This window comes from Aspergillus aculeatinus (genome assembly GCF_003184765.1).
Source record: "Aspergillus aculeatinus CBS 121060 unplaced genomic scaffold BO66scaffold_6, whole genome shotgun sequence".
In the NCBI taxonomy this organism is placed as follows: Eukaryota; Fungi; Ascomycota; class Eurotiomycetes; order Eurotiales; family Aspergillaceae; genus Aspergillus; species Aspergillus aculeatinus.
In genome coordinates this window covers 674,569-696,779 of record NW_020291475.1, presented here as the reverse complement: position 1 = coordinate 696,779, position 22,211 = coordinate 674,569, and the positions used below count along the sequence as shown (strand labels likewise).

The window sequence follows — 22,211 nt, the reverse complement described above, 5'->3', positions numbered from 1 at the left end:
GCCAGAATGGTCATGAGGTTCAATATACTATTGTGACCCGCTAGTCTATCGCCCCAAAACTCAAAACTCAATCCGCCACGAGTTGCCGATGGCCACATTGGGGTTTTTGACCACCGCATACGATGCCTTGCCATCTTGCTGGCTGTGATATTCAATCGAGGCGGTGGTGGCAGCTTTGGCATTCTCCTCAATCACCGTCACGCTGCTCTTGTCCTGCCAGTCCTTGGGCGGATCCACAACAATGACCCGCTCCACGCGAACCCCAGCCATTTTCTTCAGATATTCGTTCGTCTTGGGGCCCTTCGCACCAAGATCTTCGGACGACAGAACAGAATCACGGAAGGCGAAGCGGCGGTGGATGTAAGCGCCACGCTCGTAGTTAAACGTCTCGCCATCATCAACATAGAGGGTACCGTCGGCGTGGCCGTCCTTGTCCAGCACAATAACAAGAGTGTAGGGATCCCACCTCATAAGTCCGCTGCTGCGGCGTGGGCGATCCTTGCGAGGAATGACATGGCCGCCCTGCATCAGCAAAGGTACCTTCTCCGTCGGAGCGGGCACGGTATGCCGCTTGCCTGCTCCTTGGTAGACGGTATAGTCGAAGTAATCATAGTACTTCTCGTCGTCAGCAAGATAGATGTCAACACTGGTAGCATCCTCGGCCACCACCGGCTTGGCAAGGAGACCCGTGTTGCCGAGATAAAGCTGATCATCAATGGCAAAGCCTGCTTCGTCGGTAGGATGAACATAGTATTGGGGCCGCACAATCGGCATCCCGTTCACCGAAGCCTCATGGAAGGCGGTATACCAGGCAGGCAAGAGCTGGTATCGCAGGCGGATGGCCTGCGCAATGATGGACCGGAAAGGCTCAGCAATCAAATACGGCTCACGTCTGCGAGTGTCAATGTGAGCGTGGGCGCGGAAGAACGGATACCAGATACCGGTCTGGTACCATCTGGTCAAAAGTTCCTTGCTTGGGTTCTGGAAGAAGCCACCGACATCAGCACCGGCAAAGGGGAAACCCGCGATACCATTGTTCAACACCATTGGAAGCGAGGCAGCAAGGTGATCCCAGGTCGCCTGGTTGTCGCCCGTCCACATGGCTGACATCCGTTGAGCACCGGCATAGTAAGAGCGGGTCAAGATGAAGGGCCGGCGGACTTCGCCCTTCTTGCGCTCCAACAGGGCATTGTAGGTGGCATTGACCAAAGTGACACCATGCACGTTGTGGATATCGCGATGCTCCCAATTCTCATGGTGTAGGTTGTCCTTGGGCATAGTGGTTTCGGGTCCGTTGAAAACGGATGGCTCGTTCATGTCATTCCAGATGAAGACATTTGACAGGGTACCCTTAAACTTGTCATACTTGAACAAGCTCATCCACCACTTGATGGCTGCCGGATTGAAGGTATCAATCCAGTTCGATGAGCCAGGCCAACACCAGCCATCGTAGATCTCCCCGTCCTTGTTCCTAGTGGCCAAGTTCTTGCTCTTCAGTTCTTCCGAGATGGTGTATCCATCCTTATTCTTGATATGAGGATCGATCAAGACCACGAGCTTACGCTCAGACTCATCGAGCTGCTTCTCCATGCTGATAGGATCAGGGAAGGTAAGCGGATCCCAGGTGAAGTACTTCCGGTCATCAGTGTACTCGAGGTCCAGCCAGATGATGTCGTAGGGGATCTGGTACTTGTCAAAGTTGCGATCAACCTCTTTGACGTCCTCATCGGTGATGTAATTCCAGCGACACTGGTGGTACGCGATAGCAAAATGTTGAGGCAACTGAGTGAAACCAGTGAGTTCACCATAAGTCTTACTGATGTCTTGCGGTGTCGGTCCCAGGAAAACGAAAACGTCGATCTGACCAGACTCCGAGAACCAGTGACTCTGGGTGTCTGTCTTAGCGCCCACACCAAGGGAGAGAGGGTTTGGAGACGACGTGGTCTTGACAATGTCCACCCAGGTTTCTGCGGCGTTGAGCCAAAAGACGCCGACGGTAGAGTCCTTACGATGAGCCTGCATGAACGGAATGGAGCCATAAAGGGTCATCGGGCTGTTGAGCTCATACTCAAACACATCCGAGTTGTACATGCGGTAAGGTTCATTGTGGTTGCCGTCACCACCGCTAAGAGTCGGTTAGCGTCTTCATGATATAGGTAGTAGGTCCGCTTACCGAGTCTGCTTCAAAGACATGGAGTCGGCGTGCTCGGGAATACCAAAAACATGGCTGTAGCCAGGGAAGGTGATATCCAATCCGACACTTTCGGGGCCCTTGGGCTTCGAGTCCGTGTTACCTCCGAAGCTCTCTTCCCACCAGGTGCTCTCGTCTTCCGAAGTCTCCTGTTCGCTGCCCTCCGGAGCCTCGACCTTAGGCCGCCAATGCTCCAAGTTCAAGTATCCCTGGTGGTTCAGTTGGACGTGAGTTTGTCCGTCCCGCTTGAACTCCGCCTTGAAGGGTTTGTGGTGAATGATCGCTTCGAACTTGTTGTCTGGACCGTACAAGACCCGGGTAACTCCAGCTTCGGTTTCTGGCTCCAAGGTCGCGGTCTGGCTCAAGTCCAAGCCACCAACCAAAGCCCATTTTTCCACCTCATTGTATCGTTCCTTGCGTGCCGGGCTGTTGTGTCGAAGCTCGATTTCGCCCTTCAAGCGCTTCTCCTCGTCGACGGTGACCCGTGCGACGCCTGACTCCAGGAAAGAGACCACGAGGGGCAACCGGACCTTTTCATCCGCGGACAGAGATTTGAGAACGGTTCCGTGCAGTTGTCCATCCTTGAACTGGATAGAGGAGGGCTCGAGTTCGTAAGGGGAGGACCAAGTTGAGCCCTTCGCGGTGACATCGTCGGCGAACGCTCGGTTCCGCTTACAGAACCCCGATTGTGAGCATGTCTTGAAACTCTCGTGTTTCACGGCAACTATACGTTGCAATTAGGCTTAAGCACGATACCATAAAGAACCCTGAGAGAGAACTTACACCCTGGGATGATGAGACATCCAAGGACAATCACCAACGATAATAACAGGGTCCATCGGGTGGACGATGGCCGGGAGCCGGCCATGTTGCGAGCTTAACAGATAAGATGCAATCAGAGACACTCAATCTCTGAAAACAATAAACTTCACCAGTCACTAGGGGTGGGGACCTGCATCTACCAGAGGTGAAGGTCAAATCAAGCAGTGGCAGGCTCTGGGACGTTCGGATAAGAGTGACATGTGAACATGAACCTTGATGGAATAATAGTTCCAGCCTGGCCAGATTGGCGATGACCGTGACGGAAGCTCCCTGGATTGGGGTTAGTGTGCCTCTAAACTCGATCGGGAGGTTGGGGTTAGACACCTCAGGCGGTGAGGCGGTCAGGCCATTCAGCTGGCCGCTCCAGGCCACAAGGCCCTCAATGATTGAAGGCATTGCCCCTCCTTTTGCGTCCCTTTCCGTCGAGCCCCACACAGCGCGTTTGCGGTCCCTCCTTATATTTTTCGCCCAACTCACGCCGGCTCTGCTTCCTTTCCCTTTTCCTCCTCTCATTCGAATCTCCGTGAATCGTCATCATCCACATCCTTCAAAATGTCCAACGAGCAGACGTATGTTAATGCTCCTCATTCCCCTTCCTCATGCGTTGACTGGTCTCGTTCTCTCTGTCAACTATGTGTCGATTATCTACCCACATTGACAACGCTTGACCTCGACCCAACGCCCATCTGCATTGACCTCGAAGCTAACAACCGGACACAGCTTCATTGCCATCAAGCCCGATGGTGTCCAGCGCGGACTCATTGGCCCCATCCTCTCTCGCTTCGAGAACCGTGGGTAGGTGTCCCTCAATGCTGATCATTGTCCTCCCAAGCCATGCTAATTGTCCTGCAGCTTCAAGCTCGTTGCCATGAAGCTGTGCTCTCCTTCCCAGCAGCACCTCGAGCAGCACTACGCTGACCTCAGCGACAAGCCCTTCTTCAAGGGACTCGTCTCCTGTGAGTAGCCTGGATGGCTGTTCCGATACAACAAACACATGCTAATCTTTCCCACAGACATGCTGAGCGGCCCCATCTGCGCCATGGTCTGGGAGGGCCGTGATGCCGTCAAGACCGGCCGCAGTAAGACTTCTCTCTCCCTATCGTTCTACTACAGCGATGCTAACAACGTCGATCAGCCATCCTCGGTGCCACCAACCCCCTTGCCTCCGCCCCCGGCACCATCCGTGGTGACTACGCCATCGTAAGAGCCCTTTGCCCTTAGATGCTCTTAAAACACCACTGACAATTTGCCCAGGATGTCGGCCGCAACGTCTGCCACGGTTCCGACTCCGTCGAGAACGCCAAGAAGGAGATTGCCCTCTGGTTCAAGCCCGAGGAGCTCCAGAGCTGGAAGCAGAGCCAGTTCGACTGGATCTACGAGAAGGCCTAAATTTTCTCATCTCAGCTTTACCATTTCGGAGCCTACCGACCCTCGAGCATGTGGGAGGCGGCGCTCTTTAGATGAAACAATCTAGAAAACCCAAAAGCCCCATGAGAAATACAAAGTCATTTCCAGATCTAGCTCTATTCAATCCCCCACCTATACAAAATAATTCCCGCCGCGTAGAACCTGGCATCAGTATCACAGCACTGCTATCTACTTCCTCCCCAGTAGCCCCCGGACCCCCTTCCCCAAGGGCCCCAGAACCACCCTCGCAAACCACGGCGTAGCCCAAACACTCGCCGCAATCCGCACCGGCAGGAGAAACTTGGTCACCGTGTACGCCGTCGCAAACTCCAGCACGAGACGCACGCCTTCCGTCTGACTGCGGCTGTTCCCGGCCACTCGCTCCGAAAGGGTCAATTCTCCGCCACCCTCAAGGGAGGCCAGTTCCACCTGCGTATCCGCATCCACCCAGCCCTTCTTGCGCAGCCACCGCTGGAACCGCTGCGTGCCCTGCTGGAAGGACTCGCTCGCGGTCAGATCGGGCAGCCAGTTGCCGTAGTGGAAAGCGGCCGCCAGCCCGAATAAGGGCACGATGGCGGTGAGCTCGTGCAGGATGAGGAACGAGGTGACGTGCGTTGCGGGCGCGCCCAGGAGCGGCGTGGTGTAGGTGCGCAGGAACGGGGGGAGGCGGTCGTTGAATCGCTGCAGGCGAGCGCGGAGGTCTTTCGGGGCGGCGGGCGGAGAAGGGGAAGGCGGGGTCGAGGTGTACCGGCGGGAGGAGGGCTTGAGGTGGGAGGTGATGGAGGAGAAGTGGGTGAGGCGGGAGACTGAGCGTTGAGAGGCCATTCTCTTTGTTTTCGGGGTTATCGCAATGTCATTCCCGTCGGACGGGTGGGTGAGGGGGATACCGGGGAGGTGGGATTCGTTGGGTTTCGTCTGGGAATCTTGATCGGTAAGGTTGGTTTGAAGCTAGGGGGACATTAGGTCGATCACATTGACAGGTTGACAGGCTGCAGGAAGGTGAGTATGTATGTATGTCTGAGGTGGACTGCATCTGGCTCGAGTAACCTCGTTGTTGCGATACACTGCTGGTGGTGGTGGTTGATGTTTGCCCTGTTTGCACGACTGATGGTTGTTTGATTGACAATTGATTTAATCTCTATAGTTGGATTCCCCTGAGAAGAACAATGGACCCTGTCCGATATCCTATGTTCTATCATCAGTAATCCAATTGTCTGCCTTCTCGTGCTTTACCACCTATTGCGACAAGAGTTCCATGGTTCACCAGTTTCTCACACGCCCGATTGCCTCGTGGAGCAAGCAGCAGCCAAGCCCAGAGGCCGTCAGTGAATGTATAGTTAATGCAGGCAGTCGGCTAGGACAAAGAACGCATGCTTTGACGGATGTGCCACACCAAACAGTCAGGATGAGTGATTGCATGTACATTCAGTGAATGTACTGTACTTGTACTTAGTGAACAAGTACAGAACTGGGCAAAAGATGAAATGGGGTCGCCCGACCAGATCGGCAGTTCGTCATTTTGCCTCTTCCGGAGGGCCCCTCAGAGTCCGCGCCAGAAGCAGATCTTCTTCCCCACCGCCGCCTTTCTTCTCTTGCGTCTTCTTCTCCTCGGTCACTTCTCCCTCCTTCTCTCGCCATCGTCTCCTACTAGATCTCGCAGAAGAGCCGGGCTTCACCATGGAGAAGATTACCGATAAGATCGCGGCTTTGCCGCCCGATGCGAATTACTTTTCGCTGGAGTTTTTCCCTCCCAAGACCAAGATGGTGGGGCTTTTCTTTCCCTCTCCCCGCACCGCAAGATGACTCCAACCCAAGCCATATATACTGATTGTTCATGGATTCGCCATTAGGGTTTCGCCAACCTCCAAGCCCGTCTGGAGCGTATGGCCCAGGCCCTTCGTCCCTTGTTCGTCACCGTCACCTGGGGCGCTGGAGGAAGTACCGCGCAAAGGTCCCTGGAACTGGCCGAGATCTGTCAGCGCCAACTGCAGTTGACCACATGCTTACACTTGACTTGCACGAACATGAGCCGCGCCCTGGTGGACCAGGCGCTGGAGGAAGCCAAGGTCCTGGGCATCAGGAACATCCTCGCCCTCCGTGGCGACCCGCCCCGCAGCGAGGAATACAATATGCACGGCGAGGACGACAGCAACAAGGACTTTACATTTGCAGTGGACTTGGTGCGCTACATCCGCAAGCATCACGGCGACTACTTCTGTATCGGTGTGGCTGCCTACCCCGAGGGACACCCGGCAGACAACTTCCAGGACAGCCAGGACCCCGCCAGGGACGTGCCATACCTGGTCGAGAAGACCCAGGCGGGCGCCGACTTCATCATGACTCAGTTGACCTACGACATTGACGCCTACACCAAGTTCGAGAACATGCTACGAAACCACGAATCCGGTGCCTTCAAGACCATCCCCATCATCCCCGGCTTGATGCCCCTCCACAGCTACAAGATCCTCACGCGCGTGACGAAGCTCAGCCATGTCAAAATCCCCCCGCACATCCTGTCCAAGTTGGAAGAGATCAAGCACGACGACGACGCGGTCAAGCGCGCCGGTGTCGACATCGTCTGCGACCTGGTCGACGGCATCCGCAGCATTCCCACCCCAGGCCTGCGTGGTTTCCACTTCTACACGCTCAACCTCGAGAAGACGGTGTCGTTCCTGCTCGAGCGCTGCGACCTCATCGGTCCGTACACGGAATATGACGAACCCACCGAAGACTCCGCGGCATACTCGGCCGCCCGCCTCGAGACCCCGGCGCTCGCGCTCGCCAGCCGCCGCTCCTCGGTCAGCTCCATGCCCCACAACCGCGTCATTGTCGACAAGTTGCAGCCGTCGGATGTCTCCTCGCGAGAGTCCGTCAGCCACGAAGCCACCGCGCTCAGCGCCGGACTGCCCGCCATGCCCCCGGACCGCAGCACGACGCTGCAGATCTCGGAGGGGCTCGGCGCCCTCGGACGAGAAGCGACGTGGGACGACTTCCCCAACGGACGATGGGGTGATGCGCGCTCGCCCGCCTTCGGCGAGATCGATGGGTACGGGCCCTCCCTGCACATCCCGCCGGCCGTGGCCCACAAAGTCTGGGGGTACCCGGTCACGCGCGACGACATCAGCGCGCTCTTCCGGCGCCACGTGTCCGGCGAGCTGTACATCGTGCCGTGGAGCGAAGGCGGGGCCGAGGAGGGGTCCGGCACGACGCTCAACGCCGAGACGGAGATCATCCGGCCGGAACTCCTGCAGCTGATCGACAAGCGCGGGTGGTGGACCCTGGCCTCGCAACCGGCTATCAACGGCGTGCGCAGCGACGACCCGATCTTCGGCTGGGGTCCGCCCGGGGAAGGGTTCGTGTTCCAAAAACCGTTCGTCGAGTTCTTCTGCCCCAGCGCGGACTACCACACCATCCTCAAGCCGCTGCTCGAGCGCCACGGCCACGAGAAACTGGCCTGGTTCGCCACCAACGTCCGCGGCGACTTCGAGTCCTCCCTGCCCGGCTCCAACTCTGAGGACCCCGACCCCATCGACATCAACCCGGCTAACGTCAACGCCGTCACCTGGGGCGTGTTTAGAGGAAAGGAGATCGTCACCCCCACCATCATCGAGGAGGTCAGCTTCCGCGCCTGGGGCGACGAGGCCTACCGCATCTGGGACGAGTGGCGCCGCATCTACCCCAAGAACTCGGCCACCGAGCGTTTCCTCGACGCCACCAAGAACGACGTCTGGTTGGTCTGCGTCGTGGGGCAGGAGTTCGGCGCCGGGACCGAGGTCGGCTCCAAGGAGGAGGAGGAGGAGACCAAGTGGATGTGGAGGGAGCTGGCGGGCTGGTAGGTGGTCGATATGGTTGGCTGTGACCTACCCAGGAAGGGGGGATATTCTGCATCTGAACACTAAACATAAGGGTTCTTTTCTCACCCTTATTTTTCGGGACTGTGTATTGAGATGAGAACATATAACCTTTGTGAGTTATACAGAAAAGAGGTCCTGTTCGATACCTTGTTCGATTTGGCTCTCTTCCTTTCTTCTCCGTTAACCGCAGTCGAATAAGGTAGCTCCGAGATAAGGCTGCGTCTAGCTGTCAGTGCCCCGATTCGTAGTCCATACCAGCCTCTCTTTGCATAACCATTTAGTAGCTGTAGCTGTAGCTAGTAGCCTGTGAGACAGGTAGTGCAGTGGCTGGTCAAGGTGAAAGAACTTGAAGTATCCCAGCCCTAAGTCCTTTCCATCCACAGTAGGTAAGGTACCGACGTACCGTACTAGGTTCCTAATGCACTCTTCCAAGTTCTTATGAAGCCTAGCCCCAATTCAGCAGCTGAACTGAAATTCTACGAAATCCACGAGATCGGTCCCTAATAGCAACTTCATCGAAATGGACGCGATAAGCTATCCAGAAACTCAACCCTGGAGAGACACGATATGTGTCTATAAGGAGGACTACAGAACCAGAAACGCTCCATTATTTGTAGTAATTCCCCTTGTGTCTGATTTCATAGTGGGCACTATACGTGTTTCTACCCCGAGAAAGAAAGGAAGAGTAATAGAAAGCCTGCTGTAAACAAAGAACGGATTCAATAACTACTAGCTCTGATATAATCATTAACAGTGTAAGTCATTGTGCGAACGAGAGAAACCAATGAGTACCGAAAACACAAATTACGTTAACGAGTGAAGTATCGAACGCGATCAAAAAAAAAACAAAAAGTCGAACCACCAAGTCCCATCACAAGAATAATCAATCTGCCTAGATGCACCTGTTCGATAAATGCCACAGGGCAAATCCTCCTTTCCAGCGCTTGCGACACTACCCGGTACAACAATCTGCCGCACTCTAGAGCTCCTTTGGCCTTGCCTCGGACTCGAGCGAGCTTCACACTGCCCCGCGGCTTCCAGCGATCGTCTTCCTCATGATCAAAATCCTCTGCCTCGCCGCAGGAACCTCTTCCACTCAAGTGCCTGATCCTTTTGCTCCTTCAAGCCGCTGCGCCGCCTCAGAAGCCACCCCAGAGCACTCCGCGGCACCCCAATCTCCCTTTGGCTCCTCTCTTCGTGCGCTAGACGATCAAGGAGCATCCTCACATGGCGTAGGAACGCATCTATGAGCCCATGCGCCTCTTCTTCATCTATCTCCTCAAAGTGCTTATGCTTCCTGTGATCACAGCACAATTGGAAGCCTCCTTTCCACCGTTGCAGACGCAAAGGGATCTTACACTCTCGGCAATGCGGGTTGGTATACCAGAGCCCATCTCCATCTCGCCAGTTGAAATCACGGCAGTCGGAACACTTCGAAAATGGACGGCCCCGATTCCCGTTTTGCCACTTGGCTGTCTTCCTGAACACAAGATGATTGCCCCGGCACTTCCGACAACGAAGACGCACTCGACCAACATTGTCCGACATCTTGCCGTCCTAGTGCCCGCTCGCTCACCGGATACAATACTTGGTAAGTTAGGAACAGGTGTCGGGACCACTTCGCGAAGGTGAAGGTGAATGAAGAAGAAAATCCTCAGACTCGAGGAGGAGGGAAACGGCCCCTTATAAGCTATCTGCCACCATCGCACGGACGACGACCCCGTTAGGCTTTCTTTCGCCTGCTTGAGACTTTGGGCTGCTTGGGCTCTTCTCTTCTCTTCCCTGGCAGACACCCTGGCAGACACCCTGGCCATAAGACAGATGGGGCAACCAATCAACAGGGAGATGCATACACCTTCTCCAGGTTTTTTTCTGGCCATAAGCACACATGCAAAGTGTCACCTGGAATCGACTGGCAACTTCTGCACCATTCTGGCTGTGACTCACTCCGAAGTGCAAGAGAATGCTGAAGGCTGACATGCCCTCATCGCCATACCCCAGCAATAACCGCATGAGGAAAGTGCTGTGTACCCTTTCCTCCCAAATGTTCAAAAAAAAAAAGGATTGTATGAATCAGGAGTGACTAACTAACAGAAGGCATGGCCGGAGCAAGGCAAGTAGATGATGATGATGATGTATCGTATTCATCTGCATGTCTAGGACCAGTGGCGCGTAATCACAAAACATATTCCATCGCCTCGTGCTGCTGCGGATTTGTCCTTTGCCCGACCAGAGGGCCGGGGGAAAGGGGGGGTTTCTGTTCAAAAGAATCCCGGTAAGAGTAAGCATCAGCCTCACTGAATGACTGGGGAATATGACTTGAATGCGCCATTTGATGTGTTGTCTGCGGCTTCGACGCAAAGCCTCGTCCCAACCATTCAACCCACTAGATCTTTGAGAAACCACTCCGGGAAAAGGTCTGTCTGTCACCAACCATCATGGACTGGAATTCGACATCCGCGGGAGTCGCCCGATGATGCAAGTGCTTTTGTCCCTGGTCATGCTCGTCTTGGGCACTCCGCTCTTTTCGTCGGTTTGCATGTCAGTTGTACGTAAACTGAAGCGTGGCGGGAGGAGGGGGGGGGGGTCCCCCAATTCCCGATGGCTTGCTTACTTGCGGTCGTAATCACGCTTGCCAGGCTCCGTCCTCATTGTATTGTGTGTCATCTCTTACCTTACCGTACTCTGGACTGCCCCATCTCCTTGTCATTCTCATTACGATTTCCACAGGCTCTTGGATTAGACTTGGCGGTTCTGCAGAACTTTTCTCATTCTGCGTGACATAAGTTTGCTGCGCCATGGTGATTATTGGAGGGGTTGAAATGAGAAGAGACGGGGGGTGGGGGTTTGGGATGGTCCTTCCTGGTATCGTACCGGTTGAGATATCCCGGTAGTACAAGCTACGGCGACTGGGGCTGGCTTGGCCAAAAAAGTATTTTGATTGGACATGGGATGAGATTGGGAGCAATAGACAAGTACCATTGTATGTACAGATTATTTTTATACTGTTCTTATGGAAGCGGCGGTACTCTAATTGGAAATGCAAATGGGAATTGCAGAATTGCAGCTAAACAGTTCACTTATACACTAGGTAACTAAACCTACGAATGTAGGGTTATCCACCGAATCCGCATCTCATTGGCTCATCAGATCTACGGAGCCTGCCATCAAGTTCTCCCGGGGCCATCGACCAACCTAACTTGATCCAGAGTTGCCAGCCCTGAGCCGAGCCCGCGCCGCATCCACTCTGAGCCTGTCCCATTCATGATTATGGATGGGTTAATGATGGATTCGGGTTCCTCCGTCCTAGGTCCTGGGTCAAGGGCTTACCTACACCTTGGTTTGTGGACGAGCTGGACCCGCCAGAACGCGGTTGGACCATACGACTACGACTACGACTACGACTACGACTACGACTACGACTACGACTACGACTGACCCGTGATCGTCTACGTACGGAGAACTGGAATGAGAGAACAAGAAAGAACAAGAAACACAAGAACCTTGAACCTTGATCGAGTCTCTTTGTGCAAACTAAATCCGGAAAGTTTATTCGTCGTATCTTCATAGGCGTCTATACCTCCCGAAAAGCGGAAGCGGATCTATTTGCCCGCCTTACCGGTGGGGATGTTGAACAGCACGGCGGGCTGGCCGGGGGCGTAGGGGCGGTCGAGACGGTAGTAGCCCTTGCGCTCGAACTGGATGATGTCGCCCTCCTTGAGGTCGGCAACGTTGGCGTCGGCGACGGCCTCATCCCGGAACTCGGTGTGGGGGTTCAGGACGGCCTCGAGGGTGTCCTCCTCGGTCATGGTGTCCTTGTTGAGCAAAAAGTCGAAGTCGACCAGCTCGACGGGGACGAGCTCCTGGTCGGCCGAGAGCCAGGTCACCTTCTTCTCCGTCTTCTTGAAGTCGCCCGCCAAGTGGAGGTCGAGCTCCAGGGCGGTGACGGCGCCCGTGGCCGCGTCGGTCTCGATCTTGCGCACGATCGCGTTGCCCCACGCCATCAGCGTGATCTCCTCGTCCTGCTTGAAGGTCTTGGCGTCCTCCTGGTCGAACAGAATCGAGCCGCTGAAGGTCACCTTCTTGGTGCCGATCGCCGGGTTCTTGGCGTGCTTGGGCTTGTCCTCGGTGTACGCGGCAGGCGCGCCGTTCAGCTTGGCCTTGACCAGCTGGTTCTTGAACAGCGCGGTGTGGCGCGGAGCAACGGGGTCGATGTACTTCTTGTTAGTCGCCCAGAACAGGGTCCAGTCCAGGTTCACGATGTTCTTGCTGGGGCCCTGCTTCAGGATGAACTCGCGCAGGGCCGGGATCGTCATGCCGCGACGACGGATACCCCGGATAGTGGGGAAGCGCGGGTCATCCCAGCCCCAGACAGCGCCGGACTCGACCAGCTTGGTGAGCTTTCTCTTGGACAAAAGGGTCCGCACGAAGTTCATGCGGGCAAAGTCCCAGACCTGCACATGGCGAAGCTTGAGGGTGTCCAGGAACCACTGGTACTGGGCATTGCGGTCACGGTACTCAATGGTTCTCAGGGCGTGGGTGACACCCTCCTTGGAATCAACGATCGGGCATGCGAAGTCGTAGGTAGGATAGATCTTCCACTTGGAGCCAGTGCGGTGGTGCTCCGCGACGTTGCAGCGGTAGATGACGGGGTCACGAAGCGTCTTGTTGGGAGCGTCATACGAGATCTTGGCCCGAATGCACCACCGCAGTCCCTCGGGGGTTCCCTGCTTCATCTCCTCGAAGCGAGCAAGACTCTCTTCGACCGATGCGTCACGGCGCTTGCTGGGCTCGCCGACCATTCTTTGTTCGGCCATGGTCTCCTTGTCGGTATCATCGGCATAGGCATGTCCCTCCTTGATGATGCGGATAGCGTACTCGTAGAGCTCGTCAAAGTAGTCACTGGTGTAGCTCAGCCTGTCCGGCTTGATTCCCATAAGGGCCAGATCCTCGATGATGGCATCCTGGAATTCCAGCTTCTCGTTCGAGGGGTTGGTGTCATCGAAACGAACCAGCAGGGTTCCAGCATACTTCTCGTGGGCGAAGTAGTCGTTCAGTAGAGCCGCCTTGGCGTGTCCGATGTGGAGGTATCCAGAGGGCTCAGGGGGGAAGCGAGTCACCACACCCTTATCAGTGTTGAGAAGGTTGATGTCGTAGCTGGCTCCCTCCTTGGCCTTGGCGGTCTTCTTCTCCTTGGCGACGGCGTTCATGGACTCGAGGGCAGTGGCGGCCCAGGGGCAGAGCTCATCGATGAAGTTGAACCAACGGGTCAGGCTGACCAGAGCACCCTTGCGCACAGGGGAGATGGCAACCCTGTTGGCCCGGAGAGCACCCCAGATGGCGAGGTCGGCGGTCGAGAGCGAGTAACCAGCGACGAAAGAGCGCAGGAGGAGGTGGTTGTTCAGGCGTTGGAGCTGAGGCTCGAGGGTCTTGAAGTCGAGAGTGGTGAAAGTCTCGAGTTGAGAGAGCCATTCGGTCTCCTACATTGCAGTGGTTAGTAGACGTAGAACCATGTGCAATTGGACGGGATTCAGCCCACGTACCGACTTCTCATCCTTAGCGTTCAGGAAAGGAAAAGCAGCACGCAGTTCCTTGATCGCGTTATCGGAGCCATAGACAGGCGAGCCGTTAGCACCGGTGAGTTCGACGGTGGCCTTGTCCCCACTGCTCAAGACAGCGCTATCTTCGTAGTTGATAGCAATGACCTCCTGCTCCTGGTTGAGGGAAGTAGCAACCAAAAGGACAGGCAGCAAAGCGGCCGGGTTGGCGCGAGTGGCCAAAGTTAGCTGGAACTGCGACATCTCTCTTCTTCGCTTTTTGGTGAGAAAAGAATTGGGATGATGGGAAGAACTGAAGAAGTAAAAGGCGGGGGGCGGAGAGGGGCACTTTTTTGACTCAATCGGGATTCCGCCGGCGGTATTGTTTCTCCGCCTTTCCAGGGCCGCCCGGACTCGGAACTTGCTCGAGTTCCCGTCGGCGGCCAAAAAACATCGGCTTTCCCATTTGGCATTGGGTGTTTTGTTCATTCAGAATCCGGGGTCAAACACGCCTGCCGCCATGTCTTCCTTGCACTCACTGCTGCCCACTGCTGCACGGGGGTTGGTCTCTTCCTGTCGATCTGCCCTGCGACCTGGCCCCTTGGCTGCGGTCGTTTCCACTTTTCAGCAGACGCGATGGGCTAGCAAGGCAAGCGTGAAAAGAGTCAAGAGCCAGGGCTACAAGAGCAACAAGGACAAGGCCAAGGTCAAGGGCAAGAAGGCCACGAACAAGGAATTCAAGCAGCATAACCTGAAGGATATGGAGCAATTTGCGCTGTGCGATGCGATGAGGTATGTGCAAACTGCTTCTCGGAATTGTCATTCGACCCAGAGACAAGTCAGTCGCTGATCACTCAACCTTTGGGGACTGCAGGTATATCCGCGCCTTCGAAGTCGGCCGCCAGCCCACTGTCTCCAAGTATGAATTGCACATCCGCCTGAAGTCCAAGCGAGACGGTCCCGTCATCCGCAACATGCTCCGGTTGCCCCATTCGATCTCGACGGAATCTCGAATCGCCGTCATCTGTCCCCCCGGTTCGAGACAGGAGAAGGAAGCTCGCGATGCGGGTGCTGTTCTGGTCGGAGAACAGGAGGTTTTCGATGCGGTGAAGGGTGGCAACATTCCCTTCGATCGCTGTATCGCCCATCCGGACAGTATGGAGGCCTTGAGCAAAGCCGGCCTGGGCAGGTTCCTGGGTCCCCGCGGTCTGATGCCCAGCGCAAAGATGGGTACAGTGGTTGAAGATGTGGCCTCCCGGGTCGAGATGCTACGTGGTGGTACGACCTACAGAGAGCGTGCTGCCGTCATTCGTCTTCCCATCGGCCAGTTGGGTTTCTCCCCGGAGCAATTGCGCGACAACATGCGTATCGCTCTGGAGCAGATCAAGAAGGATGCCGCCGCCATGAACGACCGCATAGTCAAGGAGATCTACGAGGTGGTAAGTCAGCGACCATCCACTTTAAAAAGTGCTCCGGTCAAGGACCTGTCGCTAACCCACGACTCCAGGTGTTGAGCTCCACGAATGGCCCCGGCTTCAGCTTAAACGGCGAATTCAAGTCCGACCAAACCCCAGACACCACCAGCATGCATGGCCCATAAATATAGTTTCTTGAATATCCCGAGTGTACAGAATATGTTTCAATAGGCAGGACACGGTGTATAATGGTATTGTTTGACATATATCTCCAAAGCATAAGACTTTTCCCCAACGCCGACGCTATGCACAAGTGGCTTCACTCCTATTCTCGGGAGAGAGAATCTAGGATTTCATGTTCTTCAGTGCAGACACCGCTGTGGCGTCCTCACCCATGATCTTGTAGAGGCGTAAGATAGCCATCGTTCTCTTGTCTCGCTTGTCACCCGCATGGCTGGCCTGGTCCAGGGCCGTTTTCAGATCCAGGAGCAGCGCTGATCGAATCTTCGAGGCCCGAGTTCGCTGGCCTTGGATGAAGGGATGTTCCTCGCCAATCCGGGCCGCCAGCCTCGTCAGGTACAAATACTTCTGGATATGGTGCTCGAGCGTTTTCAGCGAAACGAGCGGTGTTGCCGAAGCCCCGTTTGTTAGTTCCTCCTCACTATCATCGCTGGCGCTGTCCAAAAAGTCCGAGTCCGACTCGACCTCGGTAGCGGAGGCGTCGGCGCGAGGTTGGCGAGCGGCGTCTCCGATCATGAGTTTCCTCTCCAGCTCCTCGATGCGATCCACGTAGTCGAGCAACGCGCGTCCCACGTTGACCTCGCCCTTTAACCGCTTCTTCTCTTTCAGCAGCCCTTCGACCTCCTCCTGTCGGGCCTCCACCTTATCGCGGATCGCCCGCACATCGCGCTGGAAGGCCAGGAGCCCGACGCGCACCTGTTCGACCTTCTCCTCTCCACCCTGCAGTGCGATCCCCAGCGACAGAAAATCCTGGTAGTTCTCGTTGACCAGGTCGAGCAGCTCCCGGCTGAGCAATTGGTCGAGGTCCCGTAGTTCTTGTCGTAGGTCTTCCAGGCTTTGGTGTCGGTTGGTCAATGAGGAGAGGTAGGTGGCGGGGTCGAAATCCGGTGCGAGAAAGGAGGCACGGGACAGAGGTTCCGGGAATGGCAGGCCGGATGTATCGTCATCGAGATCGGAGGCCGACTCGTCGGAGTCGCCAAACTACCGCGGAGATGGAATTGTCAGCCCGGGTGAGGGGAGGTGGGTGGAAATGGATGGATGGATGGATGGATGGATGGATGGATGGATGGATGGATGGATGCATACACGGAAGTTGTTCATTCTGGAAGTAAGGTCGGAAATAGGGCAGGCCGAAGGACGCGCACAGGTGGTTGACAGACAACAATGTTTTGGGGAAGTCGGGGAGGGAGTGGAAGAGTGGAGAGAGAGGGGGGAAGAGGGGAAGAAGTGGAGAGGTACGGAAGTTACTTTACTTAGTGGTGGTAAGTTTACTACGTATAGGTAAGTTACAGGTGGTGGCAGGCTGACCAGTTGGTGGTTCTAAGCGGACGGAGTATACCAACTTGGAGCAACCTGATACTTCCGCGTTTGCTACATCTACATCTACATCTACAAACAGTATACAGTGCATACACCATCTTCATTTCTCTTGGTTTTGCAGCTAGCCGGGTCGCATTGATCAGCGTGTCATCCGACGCTCGGGAGTCATGGCGATGGCGATCATGGTCTCAGACAGCCACACCACAGGGTTACGCGGAGCTCATGCGTGGTTGTGTTCCCAGTGACTGATGCGCTGGAACAACAACCTACGTGTCTCGTGCCGTTGGTCTGTCCTCCCCGCTACTGCTACTGCTGTTGCTGTTGCTGTTGCTGTTGCCGCTGCCGCTGCCGCCGTCTCAGCTGCGCGTTGACCGTAAGGTGGGGTTGATCATCGCCTCGGGGAGGATGGTGTAGCTTTTGGTGGTGGTGATGGTGGTGATGGTGGTGATGGTGGTGATGGTGGTGATGGTGGTGTTGTCATCCTCGCTTTTCGTTGTCGTTCCCCTCCCCCCCCCTCCCCTTCCCTCCTCCCCTTCGTCGGTCCACGTTCTAGTCTAGCCTTGCATCCACACTGGCTGGGATTTTTGTTTGTCATCGGCTGGCCGGAACAATGGATCTTCACTCAGACAGGCTGTTCGCCCACACGGGTGCTTCTTTCGCCCCGTCATTCTCGTCGTCTTCCTTCCCGCGCCGCCGATGGTCGCAGCTCAGCCCTCTGCATATTCACCCCCATACCCATACCCATACCTCCTCATCTGCGGTGGTCGAGACTGTCCGACCCTCTCCATCCACGCATCATCCCTATCGCAACGATGACCTGTCTCTGACTGCTGAGTCCTCTCGAGCACATCGTGCCACTGCACTCCGTCAGTTGAATGGTTATGCCAGGCCCTTATCAGCCAAGGGCCGGCCCGCAACCTCTCGGCCATCCTCCTCCACCAACACCACCACCTTAGGGTCTCAACCCGTGCTGGTGCGAGCATATTCCGGAGAAAGCCCTAATGCGACTTCCACTGCAGCCACGATGCCTTCGCGGCGCTCATTCCTCCTCTTCTCTTCGCGCTCGAGCAGCCGCCCCCATGCGCCGGCGCTCCCCTCCGAAGAGGATTTTGGCATCGATGGCATCTTGCGCGCCATCGAGCCCGATATCCGGCACACGCTCGACGCCATCGGCGAGATCTGCGGTCGCAGCAAGCTGAGCCTGGCCAACGAGTACGGGAGCCATATCGCGCCCCTGGGCGAGATCCGCGCTCCGCCCGGCGGCCTGTTGACGGTGGATGAAGCAAGCTCCGACCACGAGCGACAGGCCGACAACGACGTGGTCATCTATGACGACGATAACAGCGTTGCCGACGGGCGTGATTTCCACTCCGCTCCACCCTTTCGGTACTGGGGCCAACTCCGACAGGCGACGACGACGACGACGACGGGATCTCACTCGAGAATGTCCTTACCCGCGGACAGCGCATCGCTGCAGGTTCAGCCCACGACCCCACGATCCTCGGCAGCCTTGCAGTCTGCGCATAGCGAGACTGGGGTTGACTTGCTTCTGACCACCAGGGAGATCGCGTCCAAGTCGAGCGCCCGTGGCCGGGGTCTCCTGGGGAAGAAGGTGAAGAGCGACGCCCGACGCCGGGCCTACGAGATGTTTACGCCGGCACTGGTGTCGGAGACATTGCTGGAAGCGCAGGCCGAGAGCCACTATCCTCCCGAGGCGTCCCGTCGCAGTCGGCCGCTCAGCACGAGCAATGTAGGAACCGCGCAAGCTGGCGAAGACCACCTTTCGGGGGCACCCCGACCGTCCTCGATGGTCGATATGCGGAGTCTCTTCGGCTGGCTCCGGTGTATCATGAACGATGCCGAGTATGGACGTAGTCCGGTGACAGCTGAAATGAGGCTGCGGGCAATGCTGGAGCGGCCAGCCCACGGCCATGATGACTGAATGATCTGTTTTTGTTTTGTCTATGATTGATGATATACGACTGTATGCTATTTCATGACTCCAATCCAATATGCAAGTCCCAACCTTTGGGAAACCAGTTCAAATGCACATGCACATGCACATGCAGACAATCTTCAATTCTAGACCGAACCTCCCCGACAGTCTTCTCGGACTCAGAAACCATGGTATCGTTCCCACCGTACACACACAAGGACATCATATATGAACATGAACAAGATAAATGCATCCACCTATATACCTCTCACCTCACAAATCTTATAAATCCCAACCCCCAAACCCACCAAGGAATTCTACCCCTCAATCTCCGCAATCAACGTCCTCGCAAACCCCTCAAACCGAGCATAAGACCACCCCTCCCGATACTTCTCAACCAAAGGCCGATCATCATCCACCTTCTCCTTTTCCTTTTCCTTTTCCTGTTCCTCCTCGTCCTCCTCCAGATCACTCCCCTCCCCATCCGCCCCAATCCCCCTCCCCTCCACCAACGCCCCAAACCCAACATCCACCGGCACGCTCCCCAGAAACCTGACCCCCATCTCCCTCGCCATGACCTCCCCGCCCCCGCTCGAAAACAGATTCGTCACCTCCCCACAGCACGGACACGTATACCCGGACATATTCTCGATGACGCCCAGCGTGGGGATCTGCGTCTTGACGCAGAAGTTGACTTCCTTGCGCACGTCGGAGGTGGCGATGGCCTGCGGGGTGGTGACGAGGATGGCGCCGGCGAGGCGGGGGGGCGTTGCCTGCGTCGCTGGGGATTGAGGGGCGTTGGCAGGGGAAGGGGAAGGGCCGGTGCTGCACAGCGTGAGGAGCTGCTCGGCGAGGGCGATGTGCTCGTCGCTCGTGCCGGGCGGGGTGTCGACCAGCAAATAATCGGTCTCCCCCCAGAGGACGTCCGAGAGGAATTGTCGGATCATGGCGGTTTTCTTAGGGCCGCGCCAGATGACGGCGTCGGAGCGCGAGCGTAGCAGGAAGCCGAGGGACATGCAGTGTAGTGGGCCGCGGGGGGTGGAGGGGGGGGATGTGGTGGGTTCTTGGTGGTGGTCTTGGGCGGGTGTTGTGGTGGTGGTAGAGGTAGGAGAAGGTGGCGATGGCGATGGCGATGGCGATGGCGATGCTGAGGCTGGTGCTGGTGCATCGACAGCGGTATGCACGGGAACAGGCAGCCAGCCGCCGGGCGCTTGCGTGATCTTTGCATCTTCCAGGCCGACTAATCGCGGGATCGAGGGCCCCGTGAGGTCGATGTCGAGGATCCCCACGGATTTGCCCTGCAGGGAGAGCGCCAGGGCCAGCTGCAGCGTCACGGAGGATTTGCCGACGCCGCCTTTGCCGGAGAGGACCTGTTCCCGATCAGAAATGTTAGTCGCATATCCTCGCGAAAAGCTGGGGTTGTTAAGGGCGGGATTTCTGGAGTGAGGGTGTAGTAGGTTCGCAGGTGAGTGTGCTGGAGTATGCTGGAGTATTGCCCTCCACTGCGCGTTATCGATAAGAGGAGGAGGGGTAAATATTCCAGCAAAGGCGCAGGGATTGGAAGTTCTCTCACCAGCACCACGTTCTTGACTCCGTCCAGAGGCATCTTCTGGTTTTCTGCTGAATGGACGGAGAATCAATGGAGGAGCAGACAATCTGTTTAGCGGGTGGGGGAATGAATGGCATTGATGGCGATAGCCGATTTCGGGCGCGTTTTTTTTTCTGCGTCATTCCGCGGAGCTTGCTTATCAATCGGGCTTGGCGAGAGGAACGCCGAAAAGATACTCGGGTTCAGCTTCAGCTTCGCAATTCGCTCTTGCTTATTACTAGGGTCGGAAATTTCTGAATTCCGCTTTCATCTGACCTCCAGTTATACACGGAATCATTAAATCATCCTCATTGTTCATGAATCATCTCATCCTCATGAATCATCTCATCCTCATGAATCATCTCATCTCATTTCTTAGTTTTAGACCTCCAGAGACTATCTACGCCTGGCTCATTGCATAACTTCTAGTCCACAGCCTCATTGCACGCTCATTGCCACTTCTGCACCACCACGCCGCCCCTCTTGAAGTCGGCCATTTCCCCCAGGACAGCACCCTTGTCCGTAAGATCCTTGCTGGGGAACGTAGTCATCAAGACCCACGGGCGGGACTGGCTAGCGGGGCTGGACGCAGACACAAATTCGTAGACATCCCCAATTGTGTGGGTAGTGTTGAAGCGAGACGTCAGTCGTGTGCCATCGCCAAGGCGGATTTGCAGGGTGATGGTGGGCTGAGATTCATCGACAGTAGGCTTAGGTGGCTCCGAGGCCTGACTTGCTGGAGCTGGAGCTGGAGCTGGGGCCGCGGCAGAGGTCGACACGCCAGGCGTAGGGCTTCCCAGTCGCTGCCCCTGGCCAGAAAAGGGTTTGTACTTGGGCTTCGGCTTGACGTATTTCTCCTCGTGCTGGTTGATTTCCACGTCCACCTCTTGGCCAGACTGTACGTTCATGATCGAGAGGGGAGCACGACCCTGTCGGATCCCCTCCAAGATCTCTGCGTTCCGGGGGTCATCGGAGCGGTACAGCTCGCCATCGTCGACGGAGAATCCGTCGGCCCAGAAATGAAGCGTTCTCTGGACTCGTTGCGGCACTTGCGTAGCGGGCGCGCTCGGGGCTTCGATTACCCTGCTCGGAGCATCATCGCCACCGAGGGTACGTGCTGTGCCCGTGAAGTGCGACTGTCTGCTTGGTTCATCCGAGGAGGGCGGCTGAGTTCTACTACAGTGTTAGCCTCGTTCTGGGCATGCTACCGGTGGCAGGTTTCACCTCTTGGCCTTCTCGATAATCTTCTTCTTGATGTCGTCCGGGTTCTGCACGGCGAGACCAGACTTTTCCCCTCCCGCAAAGAAATCCTGATTCACGGAGTCCTCCTCCTCCGAGGATTCACCAGCCCCGGAGGCAAAATCGCCCAACGTCGCGAATCTCTTCTTCGGTCCGGTCCTGCGCGATGAGGACGGCTGCGGGGTAGTGGATGGAGACTGGGATGAACTCCCACCGAGTGTGCGACCGGCGACTGGTCCCGTTTCCGCTCCTAGGCGCTGCCCTGAGCCTGTGTTTGCGCCCTGCATAGCTTCGTCCTGCTCGGCAAAGAACTCGGTCACTGCGGCTTCGAGGTCCCATTCGCTGGCCGCCAGGTATTCTTGAGCCTGTAAGAAGTCGACGTTAGTGTGGAGTTCAGTTCCTCTGAAATCCAGGGGCAAGCATACTACTGCGGCATCAGTGCCAGACATAGCACAGAACTGGGATACTAGCTCATCGTGAGCTGCTTGGTGCTCCATGTTGATGATATAACCGGGACTGCAAAGGTCGCTGACGCCGGAGAAAATTGGTTTGAGAATGAAGTCACTCGTTCACTTAAAACAGAGTACCGTCCAGATATTTTCAGGAGTATGCAGAAGAGATGATAGTTGGCGGGAGGCGCCTTGTGAACAAGGAAGGAGATC

At 56.2% G+C, this 22,211-nt stretch overlaps 10 protein-coding genes across 10 annotated transcripts; 4 read left to right on the top strand and 6 right to left on the bottom strand.

Moving 5' to 3' along the window:
• Positions 1 to 3,191, bottom strand: BO66DRAFT_366861 (glucan 1,3-alpha-glucosidase ROT2). Its single transcript, XM_025645269.1, has 3 exons — positions 2,975 to 3,191; positions 2,174 to 2,915; positions 1 to 2,125 (listed from the first exon to the last, which is right to left on the bottom strand). The coding sequence occupies exons 1-3, from the start codon at positions 3,057 to 3,059 to the stop codon at positions 61 to 63; spliced, it is 2,892 nt and encodes a 963-aa protein (XP_025507567.1). The 5' UTR covers positions 3,060 to 3,191; the 3' UTR covers positions 1 to 60.
• Positions 3,192 to 3,550: 359 nt separating this feature from the next.
• On the top strand, positions 3,551 to 4,533 carry BO66DRAFT_388859 (nucleoside-diphosphate kinase). The gene is made up of 6 exons (XM_025646658.1): positions 3,551 to 3,582; positions 3,734 to 3,808; positions 3,866 to 3,969; positions 4,027 to 4,092; positions 4,149 to 4,213; positions 4,268 to 4,533. Exons 1-6 carry the CDS (start codon positions 3,566 to 3,568, stop codon positions 4,400 to 4,402), a joined length of 462 nt encoding a protein of 153 aa, XP_025507566.1. The 5' UTR covers positions 3,551 to 3,565; the 3' UTR covers positions 4,403 to 4,533.
• Positions 4,534 to 4,615: 82 nt separating this feature from the next.
• On the bottom strand, positions 4,616 to 5,149 carry BO66DRAFT_288654 (uncharacterized protein; the record flags this gene model as incomplete). Its single annotated transcript, XM_025643156.1, has 1 exon — positions 4,616 to 5,149. A coding segment is annotated over one exon (534 nt), but the record flags the coding sequence as incomplete, so codon positions are not given.
• An 882-nt stretch (positions 5,150 to 6,031) lies between these two features.
• BO66DRAFT_342355 (methylenetetrahydrofolate reductase (NAD(P)H) MET12) lies at positions 6,032 to 8,467 on the top strand. Its single transcript, XM_025644462.1, has 2 exons — positions 6,032 to 6,184; positions 6,271 to 8,467. The coding sequence occupies exons 1-2, from the start codon at positions 6,098 to 6,100 to the stop codon at positions 8,254 to 8,256; spliced, it is 2,073 nt and encodes a 690-aa protein (XP_025507564.1). The 5' UTR covers positions 6,032 to 6,097; the 3' UTR covers positions 8,257 to 8,467.
• Positions 8,468 to 9,463: 996 nt separating this feature from the next.
• Positions 9,464 to 10,364, bottom strand: BO66DRAFT_205084 (uncharacterized protein). Its single transcript, XM_025642551.1, has one exon. It carries the CDS (start codon positions 10,152 to 10,154, stop codon positions 9,546 to 9,548), a length of 609 nt encoding a protein of 202 aa, XP_025507563.1. The 5' UTR covers positions 10,155 to 10,364; the 3' UTR covers positions 9,464 to 9,545.
• A 1,420-nt stretch (positions 10,365 to 11,784) lies between these two features.
• On the bottom strand, positions 11,785 to 14,111 carry BO66DRAFT_468594 (glutamate--tRNA ligase GUS1). Its single transcript, XM_025652663.1, has 2 exons — positions 13,818 to 14,111; positions 11,785 to 13,754 (listed from the first exon to the last, which is right to left on the bottom strand). The coding sequence occupies exons 1-2, from the start codon at positions 14,073 to 14,075 to the stop codon at positions 11,877 to 11,879; spliced, it is 2,136 nt and encodes a 711-aa protein (XP_025507562.1). The 5' UTR covers positions 14,076 to 14,111; the 3' UTR covers positions 11,785 to 11,876.
• Positions 14,112 to 14,158: 47 nt separating this feature from the next.
• Positions 14,159 to 15,498, top strand: BO66DRAFT_366846 (mitochondrial 54S ribosomal protein uL1m). The gene is made up of 3 exons (XM_025645268.1): positions 14,159 to 14,603; positions 14,686 to 15,250; positions 15,319 to 15,498. The coding sequence occupies exons 1-3, from the start codon at positions 14,332 to 14,334 to the stop codon at positions 15,409 to 15,411; spliced, it is 930 nt and encodes a 309-aa protein (XP_025507561.1). The 5' UTR covers positions 14,159 to 14,331; the 3' UTR covers positions 15,412 to 15,498.
• Positions 15,499 to 15,571: 73 nt separating this feature from the next.
• BO66DRAFT_398590 (COG2 family protein) lies at positions 15,572 to 16,567 on the bottom strand (the record flags this gene model as incomplete). The annotated part of the gene is made up of 2 exons (XM_025648651.1): positions 15,572 to 16,447; positions 16,553 to 16,567. 2 exons carry the CDS (start codon positions 16,565 to 16,567, stop codon positions 15,572 to 15,574), a joined length of 891 nt encoding a protein of 296 aa, XP_025507560.1.
• An 829-nt stretch (positions 16,568 to 17,396) lies between these two features.
• BO66DRAFT_435214 (uncharacterized protein) lies at positions 17,397 to 18,728 on the top strand (the record flags this gene model as incomplete). The annotated part of the gene is made up of 1 exon (XM_025650830.1): positions 17,397 to 18,728. The coding sequence occupies one exon, from the start codon at positions 17,397 to 17,399 to the stop codon at positions 18,726 to 18,728; it is 1,332 nt and encodes a 443-aa protein (XP_025507559.1).
• Positions 18,729 to 19,039: 311 nt separating this feature from the next.
• On the bottom strand, positions 19,040 to 22,046 carry BO66DRAFT_408649 (P-loop containing nucleoside triphosphate hydrolase protein; the record flags this gene model as incomplete). Its single annotated transcript, XM_025649137.1, has 5 exons — positions 19,040 to 20,124; positions 20,296 to 20,339; positions 20,770 to 21,483; positions 21,535 to 21,914; positions 21,975 to 22,046. 5 exons carry the CDS (start codon positions 22,044 to 22,046, stop codon positions 19,040 to 19,042), a joined length of 2,295 nt encoding a protein of 764 aa, XP_025507558.1.
• Positions 22,047 to 22,211: the final 165 nt, after the last annotated feature.